The sequence below is a fragment of the Dermochelys coriacea genome, chromosome 14 (genome assembly GCF_009764565.3).
Source record: "Dermochelys coriacea isolate rDerCor1 chromosome 14, rDerCor1.pri.v4, whole genome shotgun sequence".
Classification (NCBI taxonomy): Eukaryota; Metazoa; Chordata; order Testudines; family Dermochelyidae; genus Dermochelys; species Dermochelys coriacea.
The window spans coordinates 23350134-23364303 of NC_050081.1; the positions used below are offsets into that span (position 1 = coordinate 23350134).

Here is a 14170-nt window from a genome sequence, read left to right on the forward strand (position 1 = left end):
CAACTTTCCATGACACTGCAAACTAAAGCCTTCGCCCTTTCGCTTTCCAGGTATCCCTATCCTGGGAAGGGTTACTAAGTACCGAGCAATGTGACTGGCCTGAAAGTTCACTGGGTGAAAAGTCCTGCCACCAAACAGTGTGAGGGACTCTGAGTTCAAGTCAAATGACATCCATCACTTTTAGTACAAAATCCCTAATTTATGAATCCTCCTACACTGCTGGGACAAAAGTAAACAATCTCTGCTCCTGAAGTCCCGCACAGAGACAGTACTGTTCAAATACTGCAGGGATCTACAAGCCTTTGGACATCGTCAGTTATCATGTCCACTTTCCTGGGGGCCTCTTGCTTGCATTGTAATTGCCTGTTGAGACATGTTAGGAAACAGTATATAAATCTATGGCAAATCACTTTGTGACACAGGAGCGAGGGTGAGGGGTGGGCATTCTTCTTCGACATACGCTGATATTAATCAGGAGTAACTCCATTGTAGTCAGTGGGATTACACCGGTGTAAAGATTGTGTGAGTGAGAGGAGAATCAGCTCTGGGGTTTTCAGCACCGACATCTGCACAGTATAAAAGTATTTGTTTCTCGTGCAAGGAGGAGGAGCATGTATGGGAAAATAAGAGGGTTCACATGTCATGAGGTGCCTGGGCTTTCTCAGAAAGACTTGGGTTTATCCTGGATCCGGGACGTTGTACTGAGGCTGTCAATCTGGACATTATAACAAATCCACAGCCACCTAAATATTCCACGGTTATCCCACGGCCCCTTGGAACTCCATTGCAACAGATGGGCTAGAAACCAGATGATCCTGCTTTAAAACTCAGACTCCTACCATGATTATCCTCTAGCCCTTACTAGTGTTGGGCATAAGGCAGTGGAGGGCAGTGGTGCAAGTGCATGCACACCTATCCACGCCCCTCCCCCCCGCCCAAGCCAGCACATTGGACTGAATCTCTGTCCCAAACCTAGCCCAGCTACTCTTTGACTATGGAGGGAAGCCCTCCCATATGCCCTGGCTCAATCGGCTGTAAGGAGGGAACGTGCCATCCTGGCTTGCCTGTGCATTTGGGGTAAGCAAAAGACAATCACTTTTGCCCAGCTGATGAAGAACAATTGAGCTGGGCACTGTGGTGCCAGTGTCACTAGACAAGAGAAGATTTGTAACCATGCAGGTGAAGCTTGGCTTCTAGTCCTTATCTTAGCCTGGCCATTGTGTTTCAGTTCCAGGTGCCCCTCTGGGCAACCCCAGACTAGAACGTCATATACATTGGCAAATACATACAAACCCAGTCAATGCAGTCACAATGTGTCTCCTCCAAAAAGTCTCCCTGCATTTCTATCTGTGCATTCACATGATGCAGGGTCCCGGAAGTGCCCACCTGCACAGGCATTTTGGAGGTTTCAGAGTAGCAGCCGTTTGGAGCTTCTCTCTGCAAGCACGTTCTGGGCTTTAATGGTATTAGCTTATTCCAGTATAGGTAACAGAACCAAGGGGGTACTTGTGGAGCGATAACCTCCCATTTCCCCTGCCTTGCTCCTCAAAATGACTTTTACTCTTGCTTATCTATCCAGGAAGCCTCCATCCTCTGCCCACTGAAAAGGGATTTTCCATCAGTGCACCCATCAGTGGAGTGGGTTAAAAAAGAAAGGAATATAACATACCTGCAGGTTCTTCTGTGCTGCTGGCTGCAGTGGTGGGTGGAGCAACAGGAATCTCTGTGCAGGAGGAGAGACAGGAGGGGAGGAGAAAGGATAAAAAAGGGGGGGAGTGGGCATTATTTCAAGCTCTGGAGAAGATTGAGCTGTGCACACATCCCACTTGCTTTTACTAACTCCTTCTGCATGGGAGTTGTTTGCACAGTCTTACATGTGTCACAGTAAGAAAGCAAAGGGCTACACTTGAGAGCCAATGGTGCTCTTGCGGGATACAGAACCTGCCCCAGTTGACAACTGCTTGTGTTGCCCAGATGAGTGTAATATAGGAATTGGGAGTTCATCTGTTTATTTTTTAAAATAAATAAGAAAAAGTGCTTAATTCAAGATATGGCCTGGGGCTAAAGCAGACAGTTTTAACCATATTCTAGCCTATGTCAAACAAACTGAAAGAGAGAACGATGCTAATGTTTGCCTCTTCTGCTTAGTTGTTGTGTGGATGCATGTTTCAGGAAGTGATCTTTGCAAATCATTTATTTCCAGCGCAGTAGGCTATGCCATGTGTCATGTATGCACCTTATTGTATCTCCTTGGTGGGACAGACATTTTATCTCACACCTCGAACGAAATACAAATACCTCTATTGCTAGTGAAATGTTCCCTGCTTTAATTTCCTAGTCACTGGATTTTAAGTATGTTGATACATATTTGAGGCCCTATAATGCCCCGGATCTACATGCCCAACTCTAACTGAGCACAGCGATGTCAATAGGATGGAGTGCAGGATACAATCCTAAGTGCAGAGGGATGATCTATTCTTCCCTCAGTGCACATGGAATGAAAACTTTTGCATATTTAGAGCAAAGTGCTGGGATTTCTGTGCATATGTGAAAATCCCTATAGGAGAAGAGAATATGAGTCGAAATCCTCCATGTGAATCTGAGAGCAGAATTTAGCCAGGGGAAAATAGCATACATACTAAGGCTTGAAATCTTTCTCTTCATGAGTTGTGTGGCTCCCTCTGAAATCAGTATAAACCATACAAATGTATGTGTTGAATATTTGGCCGTAAGTGTATTCCTGTTTGTTACATGGGCTGTGAATTTTATGAAAGATGGAAGTCTACTGGATTTTGAATGGGGAAAATATAGGCAATGGTAAATCAGAGAGTTAAATCAGAAAGTTAAAGACAGATGGAGGAACCTGTTCTAGTCAAACTTTACCTGCTCCCTCCCTGTCTGTGTCATGAAAAAAATGCTTAGTACAAAAACCATTGCTCTGCATTAAAAATATCTATTATGCTGGTTGACATTTTCTAAGGATGAAACTGTGCTATTGCTTGAAAAAATCAGAGATCATTGTGAGCAGAATTTATATAAGTTTTAACACTTTTGGCTACATATATTTGGCATATGTATATTTCATTATATATTGGCCCTGCAAAATTCTAGTTGTCCTCTTACACTGGGGCAAGTAATTTTTACTGATGGGCAAGTAAAATATACTTTCCTCCCCATGATCACCATTGTAAAGAATATTCACTGGTTTGTAAATTGTCATGACAATATATACATAGAGAAACAGGATTTGTAACCAGTCCTCAGCTCCGAAATTATTCAAAATGTACCCCCAAAATGTGTGGGTTCCTTAAAACAATATTTTACAATGAAAAAGAATTAAAACCCAGTAATAAGGAAAAAAATCTCCTGTGGAAGTGCTTAAAAGTCTTCATACACCATCAGATTTTCTGTCAAAGGCAGAGCAGAGTGCCTGCATGTTCTTTAAAATGCCAGCAATATGCAAAGCCAGACATCCAGCCACTAGAGAGCAGTTTAGCATTCTAGCAGGCTCATACTCCAGCAACCTGACTGTCTCGCAGGCTGATTCCATGAGTTGGCATGAACATGCTCCTCATTGTGCTCACTTTGATAACATTGAAATTCTGTCTATCTTTATTTAGTACAATGCAACCCAGAGGAGGTGATGCAAGGAGCAACTTACTCTCTGATTTACCATGGCTGTTGGGGACGGTAGTGATAAACCTTTGCACATATCCATTGCAAAGCACACTGGAGTGTCAAGACTATGACATCTTGGGAAACAAGCATCTGCTTTTGGCTCCTGCTGTCCCATTGCAACTTGGGAAAGAATGAATCTCAAATGACCAAAACCCAACATGGAATGCATACTTGATTCAGTAATAAAAGTGGAAAAGGGGTATCTCTCCATACTTAAAAACAGTCATCATCTCAGCCAGACCTTGGGAATGGACAATGCTGAAATAGACCCATGGTCTCTGATAAAGACTTGATTCTTTCAACCTTCATCTTCCTTTTTGTCTTAACACCAGGAAGTTAGCACAGGCAAGGAAGGCTGCTGTCTACTGCCCCTCCTGCTTTCCAAGACTATTGTGGTTTTATTTTTTTGTTTTCCTTTTTATGGTTAGAATTTTGACATTTGGTTTCTGTTACAGAAGTAAAGAAAGAGGGACTGAAACAACCATAGACACATAACAGACGCACAGAGTTATCCAACAACAGCAAAGACAACAGGCAGCACAGTGAATGGTTCAATTGAAGAGCTTAGGGCTTAGCATTCGACTGAAACATAGAACACACTGTGGCTAGCTGTGCCAATGTGGCTCTCCCTAAGATTGGTTTGCAAGGGGGTATAAAAAGGAGGCTGGCGTTTTACAAAGGGAGGAAACTTTGGAGGTTGCAGCCTGGTGCTTGTTGCTGTTATTGTTTTTAAAGTGTATTTTAAATCAGAAGATTAATAAAACTTTAAAAGACAAATAAAAATGTCAAATGTTCCACATTTCTGGCTGGATCATGTGAGTGTACAGTCCCATTTAACAGTCTGGGTGTGCGTGCTTGTAGAGCGCTCAGCTGCTTTCGATATGCTTTTAGGATGACAGCAACTGTTAATAATGAACCCAGGCAATCTGCTGGGTTCAGTCAAAGGATCTTGACAATACAAGGCAAGGAAAGAAAAACATAGCAATTTGCTATAAGAACCAGGATTGTGGTGGCATCTCAAAGGAAATAAACACTCAGAACACCCTTTGCATTACAGAAGTATTTGCAAAGCAAAAATCAAGCCCCTTTTTTAAAGTACCCAGCTGTTTGATTAAGTGGGTTTTAGATTGCACTCACATAACCTAACCAGTGTGGCAAATGATATGCATGTAATCTGTGCATATACCTACGGCATATATGCACACACTACATGCAATCTATCCAACTAGGAGTTCACAAATGTGTTTTCAATTAAACACTGGTAATTGAGCATATAAAATCTGGTGTTAGTAACCATTCAACCCATTCGGGTCTCAGTGGCTGAGCTGCTGTTGGTTTTTTTAAAAGTTAATTCCACTATGCTACAGACTTCAAAAAGAGTGGTCCACATACTTATGCAAGGGGCAATGGGAGATCGGCTTTGCTGGTAGCCTTTGGCACATCGATTGCACGTGATGCCAGTCACACCATCTTTACAGGGACATTGACCTGTGGTTTGATTACAGGTTTTGCCAGCTGCACCCACGGGATGGCAATCGCATGCTGTGGGGGGAACACATAACAAAAGGGTCAGAGGTGGGGGAGGGGAAAATGTACAATGTCATCTAGCAACAATATCAAAGAGCGCCATCTATGGTATGACACAGTATTACACTAGAGCTGCAAGACTAGACAGACGCAGCAGTGATTGCCGCAAGGTTTCCACAGCTATCCGTCCAATATAATGCTACTGCATTTCTGTAGCCAGCAATCCAATGTCAACCTGAAACAAAGGTGGCAATTTATAGAGGTTGATTTAAACAGTCACTCGGCAAGTCAGAAACCACAACTAGGGGATGAACAAGGCCACAATCCAATTGCTGAGGACATGGCTCAGGCAAAACATGTTTTGAAGGCAAAACATGCACCTAGTTATGTCAAACCAAGTGGATAGTGCTTAGTGGAGGCTTTATCTGCCTCCAGATCTGAGCAGCCAACGTAGCACGGGGTCTTTTAGAGCATTGCTGTGATGACATCCACCCTGTGATGTTGCAGTTGATTAATTCCAGGAGTTCTGGGGTTGGGAATGTTGGTCCCATGGCTGGGAGTGCCAGGAGAGGGAGAGGCAGATAAACATGGTGATTCAGGAATCCACAGTGCCATGGTCACTGCAAAGTCACAATACATGTGCTATTGGCCAGTTCGTTAACAGAGGAGAACAAATTCAAAGAGGAGTTTCACACCTGCTGGTTGGGTTTTAGCTGGAAACTATTTGATTTCAGAAAGGCTCTGAATTCATTTCACCTCTTATATAAGAACCTACTTTTCTTACTTTGCCTTTCACCCTTTCCCTGCTGAGCAGCACCCCCTGCAGCTGGTACTGTGGACGTAGGAAGGAAATGCCCTGGTCTTTTTTCCCCAGCCTGGGGTACCCACTTCCTGGCATGTCCCACTGTTCCATTTCAGGTGGATGGAGGTTTGAGTGCAGATGTGAAGGGCGCGAAAGGGAATGGAAAATCTGCACTTGAAATGACAGTCCGTTAATTTCCCACGTCACTTACTGTGCAGCTGTTTGTAAAAAGGATCAGGGACTGTAACCATCACAATGCTTCATGAATATAGGCTCAGAGGCTCATTAACGTCCCAGTTTTTCATATGCTACACACATAGGGCCAGATTGTGGCCTGCCCCGCCGAGATGGGCAGTGATGAGGAAGATGCGAGGAGCTCTCCTTCCCTCCTCTAGCATTCTCCTGCAGGGTCCAGTCACAATCCCCCTAAGAAGCGCAGACCCCGCTCCCTTTGAGTGTCCCATTTGCTGCTAGCGACCAGAGGCTTTCGGTCAGGGCAGGGCAGGGCAGGGCAGGGCAACAGCTGTCCCTGCTTCCTATGCCCAAAGGCCAGCAGAACTGGTGGGCATGGGAAGGGGAGAGTGTGGTACAGCTGCATTCCACCAGAAGACGCCAGCCTGTTAGCATCAGTTTGAGCATGTAACTCCCACTCGTGCTAATCATGGACTCTTGAGAGGGCCCATCCAGTAGGTCCTCTTGCGCATCACTGTTCCCCATTGTGGCAGTCTGGATCCCTTTACCCGATCAAGGGGAGACCAGGTCTCTCTGGGACACTCTGTGCTCCGATCTGCACTATGGCCCCCTTTTGAACAGCCAGTGACCATCCCGTGCATGCAGCTTCGCTCCATGGAACCTCCTGACTCCCGCTAGTTTGTCCCGATGCCACTCGTCTCACTGAACACATTGCCAAAGCCCCATTTTCTGTGCTTCATTTGTGCCTATTGTGGAGTGTCCTTGCCTGGAACAACACCTCTGAGACATCTAGACTGTTATCCAGACCCCCCTCCCCATACACATACACGACGGTCATCTCCTAACCACACATTACATAGTCAACGTCTCAGCTTTACTGGAATCAGTCCCTCCATCCTGCTACATGTTGTTGTTCCTCTCTTACCCCTGCTCTGTTTGGCAGGCTTGCCTGGGATGGGATACAGAATGGAGCACAGTGTCCCAGAGGGAGGGCTCACACTGCAGTGCATAAAGGGGCGCTGTCCCCCAGAATCCACTGACAGCGGCAGCCTGGAAATGCCCCCAGCTGCCATGGCAAGTAGAAGAAGGCGGTGACCACAGACCCCTTACCTCTGCACACACACCCCCTACACTGGCACTGGAACTGCCCCAGCCTGTCCTGACACCATTGAGGCAAATCTCTGAACTGCCCCTCTCAATTTCAGTAACAGGTTGGGGAGTCATTTGGGCCCAAAGTTGGGTGGGGGAGAAGAGTGGGGCACAAAGCTGACTCTACAGACCTGAATTCCTGCTGCCCTTCCGCTCTCCTCACAAGATCCCCCTGCCCCTCCCCCGGCATCCCCCCCCCCCCTCAAATTCTTGCTTCCCCCCCCGGCTTCTTTTTTCTTCCTCAAATTCCCCATGCCCCAGCTCTCCTCTGAAATGCCCTCCCCTCCCTCAAATTCCACCTTCCCCCCTCTATCTGGCTCTCTCCTCCCCCCTCAAATTCCTTCCACCCCCACTCCTCTCCCTGCCAGCAAACTCCCCCTCCACCACCCTCTCTGGCTTCCATATTCTGCCCTGGAGTCTCTCTCCCCCTCTACAGTTTCCTCCTTCCCCTCCCCGCAGCCTCTTTCTCCCCTCTCCCATCTTTCCCCTTGGAGTTCTGGAAGGGGCAAGTGGGCAGCCTGCAGAAGGGCAGCTGCCTCGTCTCTGCTGTTCCCCTGCTGCCCAGCTGCGGGCAGAGCCAACCGCCAGGAACTGCTAAGCTGCTCCTCAGCTATCAAGGGGCGGTTCAGGTTGGAGGGGGGGGGAGTGCAGCAGGATGCACCATTGTCCTCCCTTCCCCCCTGTGCCTTCTCCCCACTTCCACGTCTACATGGCTGAGAGTTTGGGGGAGGGGAGACAGGTGTCCCCCTCTACTTGAAATTTGGGATGGATGAAACTGCCCCCTCCACCTTCCCTCTATTCATGTCCCTGGTCACTTGAAGGACTTATGGCAGTGTGAGGCAGAGGAGAAAATCTCTCAGGGAGGCAGCTGGGAGGATGGGTAACCTGCCACCCTCCCCCGGCCTCTCGCAGAGCTGGTCAGGAAAAGTGGGGAGGGAGAAGAGTTTCCTGCAGAAAATTTTGACAGAAATTGACATTTTAATCAAAAAACCGAAAACCGCAAGTTTTTGTCTGATGTGGGACGGGTTTTTAACTGAAGGTCAAAATTTTTCACAGAAAGCAGGCACTTTTGTTGAAACATTTAGTTTAATCAAACCCCGATTTTCCATCAAAAGACAGTTTTGATGGAAAATTTTTGGCAGTCCAGACTTAAGATCAAAAGAGAGAGGCTGTCTCTTCTGGGGAGGAAGCAGTGTGAGGAGGGGTATCAGGAACAAGCTACTCAGAAATCAGGGAAGGGTTGGCAGCAATAAGATATAGTTTAAAACTGTAAAAGGTTATAAAGGAAAACAATAAAAAGGGAATTGGGAAAGGGTTGAAAGAAATACAGAGTAAGGAAAAGGTTAAAGATCAAAGACTAGCAGACAGGACATGGTTCAGAACCAGGGATTTCCCTACACCTCCCCCATGGGGGTGTTTACCCCTTACCTCTCCCTAATTCTCCCCCTCCCCCCCCGTTTTGTAAACTAATTACATGCAGTGTTGCCAATTTAGTGATTGTTTGGAAATTTGAATTGAAATTGAAACATTAATATACACTTTAAAAGCATATAAAGTGTATCATAAAATACATGTATCTGAAAAAGTATAATAGATTTGAAAAGTATGAACATAGACTAGCTTCCTTATACAGCTGTTGTTTTTATGACCATGTCAGTGCATTCCTTTTGGTGATGTTGGCGAACCTAATAATATCAAATTATGATTTGTAAGAAAGTCTAAATGAGCTCTCCCTGACAGCTAGTGATGAGCTGGGGGGGCTAGGGAGAAAGGCTTCAGGACCAAATTGTATTTACATTCACATCTAAGCTACCTAGGTATCCAGCAGATAGAGCTGTGTTGCCCAAGTGATAGATTTTGTCTGGGGTTGGGGTACAAATCACTTGAATGTGGGGGGGGGGGTAATGAAATGTTGTTATTCTTATTGTAGGAGTAAAGGGCAGTAGAACTGTGCTGATTGAGGGCATCAAGAGAGAGGCTGGGAACAGGTGTTTTGCTTGATGGTCTGCCGGAGTCACAAGTACTATTTGATCTGCCCCTCTCCACTGTTTAAAGACAGAGCTGATTAGGCTCCATAGATAGTCTTTTGTTCTGTTAAGTGACCACTAAGCTGAAATCAGGTCTAAGTGCTTAGACCTGCTGTGGGACAGTGTTTCTGTGGAAGAGAAAAGGAGTACTTGTGGCACCTTAGAGACTAACAAATTTATTTGAGCATAAGCTTTCGTGAGCTACAACTCACTTCATCGGATGACTAACACGGCTGCTACTCTGAAATCTGTGGAAGAGACGGCCCAGCCTGCACTAGCAGTGAGGTTCCCTCGCTGAGAGCTCAGCTGAAATCACTGAGAGTTGGGTGGAACCTCAAGAGACCAATTCACAGAGGTCACAGTGGCAGGTGGCAGCAGAAGGTAATGGCGCAGGGCCATTGGCAACACAGTGATGGAATGAACAGTGGGACAATGAACAACAGTGGCCAGAGAGAACAGTGAGCAACTGGAGGAATGAGTAAGGTGCCTTCTTGTTCCCCACCTAGGAGGTGAACTTATGTGAAAACATCTCTGAACTCTGAGTCTCCACTGACCAAGGACAACACCAGTGAGTGTTAATGAGGCTGTTATACAACACAGTTCACGCGAACAAACATGGCTGTGGCATAATACTTTCTATTTAGGCAAGAGATACCACACACTACAAACTGGAGGCCAATGTTAAATGCACTGTCATTTGTTCATCCCGAAGTTGAACACTGATTCCAAACAAGACCAGCAAATGCTCACTGTCTTTCTGCAAGAAACTCAATTGACCGGCAAGACACGTGGTGCAACAGTGAAAGACTCAACTGTTGAAAAAGTGAAGAACTCTCACCACATTCAGAAAATTTGCATACATGGCTGATGAATGCACCAGTGCTAATGGTCATCAAGTATTAAGTCATTGTGTATGTTATCTTGATGTCAGTGGTAGACCAGTACATGCATTTTTAGATGTTCAAGTTATAGAAGACAGATTGGCTGCATCTGTGACAACCCACATCTTAGAAGAGTTAAATGCTTGTCAATTGGACCCCAAACAGATGGCTGCTTGTGCATTTGATGGAGCTGCAAACTTCTCTGGAAGACATGGTGGAGCACAAGCTTTGCTCAGAGAAAAGTGTTACCCTAGTCTCTCCTATACACACTGCAGAGGCCATCTACTCCAACTAGTGCTAGTACGAGCTGCAGACTTTTAAAAAAACATTTAAAAAGCTATACATTTAATGTCTTCATTACATTCTTTTTTTAGCAAGAGTTCAAAAAGACTGAATATCTTGGAAAATATAGAAGATACACTGGGACTGAAGTGCAAATTAGTCCAACCTGGGAAAACCCTCTGACTTTCTCATGAGCAATCCTTGGCTGTTGTCTTAAAATTACTCCAGCCATTATTACTGGCTTTGGAAAGTATCTGCGAAGATGGGATGGATCTGAGTAGTGAGGCTGATGGATTACTTTTGCTATTACGTTCAGACAAGACTACTGCCATTCTCTCTCTTTTAAGTCTACTGTTGAAACCACTTGGGTCATTAAACAATGCCATCTTCTACAACAGTAGTAGATCTTTGTCTAGCAATAGAAGCTACATTTGGATCAATCAGAGAGCTATCCATTGAAAAAGTATTGGAAAAAGCAAAAAACTTCAGTCCAGAAGTTGATTAATGAAGGCATTTATATTGAATCCTTAAGTGAAGAGGACAAGAAGTGTTTGTTAAGACAGCTGAAAAAGTACACAAATTTGATTCTTAAAAATCGACAACAGTGACTTCTAGATTCTACTCAACCTCTACGTAGCTTTTACAGATTCCTGTCTTATAAAACACCGACAGTTGAGTGGAGTGAGGCACTACCAGCAATGGGGCGCCATGTGCTCAGGACAGAATAGAGAATTTGAACACAGAGTGGAATATCATACGACGAATGAATGAAGATTTGACTTCAACTTTTTTTTTATCATCACTAGTTGCTTGACCCGATCTTTATGCTATGTTTCCTGGGCCGAAAGAAGTAGGAATTCATCTCTTGCTACTCCCAATCACAACAGCTACAGTTGAGTATTCTTTTTCATCATTGAATAGAATTTTGTGTTTTGAAAGAAGTCGCCTTCTGCCTGATCATGTGAATAAACTAATGAGCATATCAATTAAAGGAATGGAAGTACTGGACATATGAGAAGCCACCAAAGATGAATGCATTGCATTCAAGAAGTTTATTAACAGAGTTGTGCAAAATTCTAACAAGAAACCAAGAAGGATGTAGATGTAGTGCTTCATAGAAGGCTTGAGTAGCCAACTTTAATTTGTGTGATGATTTTAAAAACTAATAAAATGGTCATGAAACATTTTTCAGTTTTTACGATGGTGCCATACAGCCCACCTTCATCCTCACGGTCTTACCCCTCATCAGCCCTGACCACCCTGTAAATTTGAACACCCCCCTCCCCCAAATTTAATTCCTGGGGAAAACACTGATCAGAACAAAGAGTAGCTAGGCAAGTGTTAAATGCAATAAGGCAAATCTGGCAAGGGTTCTGAGTGGAAGACAAAACACTTTGTTGTGCATGCTGCCTCTCCTTCCCTTTGGGCCCATGTATTGTTCATATAGGGCAGAAGCCTGCAAGTCCTCCATCCTATGAGTAATCCTTATCCACAGGAATGGCTCCATTGATTGCAATAGGACGGCTTCAGTGAATAAAGATTGCTCATGATGAGTAAGACTCACAGAATCAGGCCTGAAGGGTAGGGACCTTACAGGAGAGGGGTCTGTCTGTAAAGCACCGCAAGACTTTGTGGGCACCATATAAATAAATAGCAATACCACCTCCCTCTCCCATAATGTGATACTTTTGCGTATCCTGTCGAAATCTGCTTTTGTCATTTTTATAGCCATATTACATAGTAAACTCATTAGAGAGATAAGGTGGGTGAGGTAAGGTTGTCTCTCTTTCTAACAGAAGTTGGTCCAACAAAAGATATTACCTCACCCTCCTTGTCTCTCTAATATCCTGGGACTAGTACGGCTACAACAACACTGCATATAATCAACTCATGTCTAATTGGCTGTCTACTCTCACCACTAGGTCTCCTTCAGCATTAATTATACTTTGCTCTTGTAAGCACCTTACAAAGGAAGATCAGTAGCATTATCTTCATATTGGACATGAGCACAACACCGGCAAAGACGGGGCAGGGATTTACCCGAGGTCACACAGAAGGTCAGTGAGCCTGGAATGGAACCCCAACTTCCTTAGGGGCCCTATCAAGTGGGCCCCAATGATTTTCTTCAGCATGAGATCTCAGCCTGTCTTCTGTGACCTCCTAAATGGAGGGCAAATCCTGACTGGATTTCAGAACTCCCTTTCTTTAAACTTTTCTGTTTTGTAGCATGAGACTGAAAAGGAATGGGGAACATTATTAGGGTAAAATTCTTGCATTTGATCCTCACTGGTTATTTAGGACCTGCCCTGCAGATTCTGCAGTCATTCCATGCATAGAATTTCCATGGACAACACAGACACTAAAAGAGTACAGAACATCCCACAGAGATCCATAGGGCAGAGGGGAGAGGAGATTGCTCATCCCAGGAGCTGAAAATATGCAGTGTTGTGCAACAATCTTTATAACTAAGCACAAAACTAGGTTTCTGGAGGGGCATGAATCTTTCACCAAACTTGGGCCAGGCTGAAGAGAGACTCTGGGACCTGAATTCCAAGTGGGCCCTTGCTGACAGGTGGAAACCATATAAAACTCAGGAGTTTTTATACTGGCCTAGATCAGGCCTAGAAAGGACCTTTCTGCGGAAAAGGACCTAGGGGTGACAGTGGACGAGAAGCTGGATATGAGTCAGCAGTGTGCCCTTGTTGCCAAGAAGGCCAATGGCATTTTGGGATGTATAAGTAGGGGCATAGCGAGCAGATCGAGGGACGTGATCGTTCCCCTCTATTCGACACTGGTGAGGCCTCATCTGGAGTACTGTGTCCAGTTTTGGGCCCCACACTACAAGAAGGATGTGGATAAATTGGAAAGAGTACAGCGAAGGGCAACAAAAATGATTAGGGGTCTAGAGCACATGACTTACGAGGAGAGGCTGAGGGAGCTGGGATTGTTTAGTCTGCAGAAGAGAAGAATGAGGGGGGATTTGATAGCTGCTTTCAACTACCTGAAAGGGGGTTTCAAAGAGGATGGCTCTAGACTGTTCTCAATGGTAGCAGATGACAGAACGAGGAGTAATGGTCTCAAGTTGCAATGGGGGAGGTTTAGATTGGATATTAGGAAAAACTTTTTCACTAAGAGGGTGGTGAAACACTGGAATGCGTTACCTAGGGAGGTGGTAGAATCTCCTTTCTTAGAGGTTTTTAAGGTCAGGCTTGACAAAGCCCTGGCTAGGATGATTTAACTGGGACTTGGTCCTGCTTTGAGCAGGGGGTTGGACTAGATGACCTTCTGGGGTCCCTTCCAACCCTGATATTCTATGATTCTATGATCAGACAAAGCTTGGTCAGACTTCACTGAAGAGGATGTTGAGGAAATGCTTATCCCAGGTCTACTTTCTGAAGGTAATAAAGTCAGGGCACTATCAGAGGCTTTGGTATGAAAAAACAAGATGTTGAAACAAACTGATAATTTAAACAGTAACAAGTTATCAGGACTAGATGGTGTATGTCCAAGAGACAGAAGGAATTTAAGAATGAAGTTGCTGAGCTACTAACTAAAACATGTAATCTCTCATTAAAATCTGATATCGTGGAGGACTCAAGAGTACCTGATGGTATCCATATCTTTCAAAAACT

At 44.8% G+C, this 14170-nt stretch overlaps 1 protein-coding gene across 3 annotated transcripts in view; it reads right to left on the minus strand.

Moving 5' to 3' along the window:
- NTN1 (netrin 1) overlaps window positions 1-14170 on the minus strand; it is a 234338-nt gene that overhangs the window by 77741 nt on the left and 142427 nt on the right. For 2 of the 3 annotated variants that reach the window (XM_038372635.2, XM_038372634.2), the window contains exons 4-5: window positions 5071-5220; window positions 1670-1723 (exon numbers count right to left, since the gene is read on the minus strand). In XM_038372635.2, the coding sequence (XP_038228563.1) occupies window positions 1670-1723; window positions 5071-5220 (204 nt within the window). The remainder of the gene's footprint in view (window positions 1-1669; window positions 1724-5070; window positions 5221-14170) is intronic. The other variant, XM_043496335.1, reaches the window with a different exon arrangement.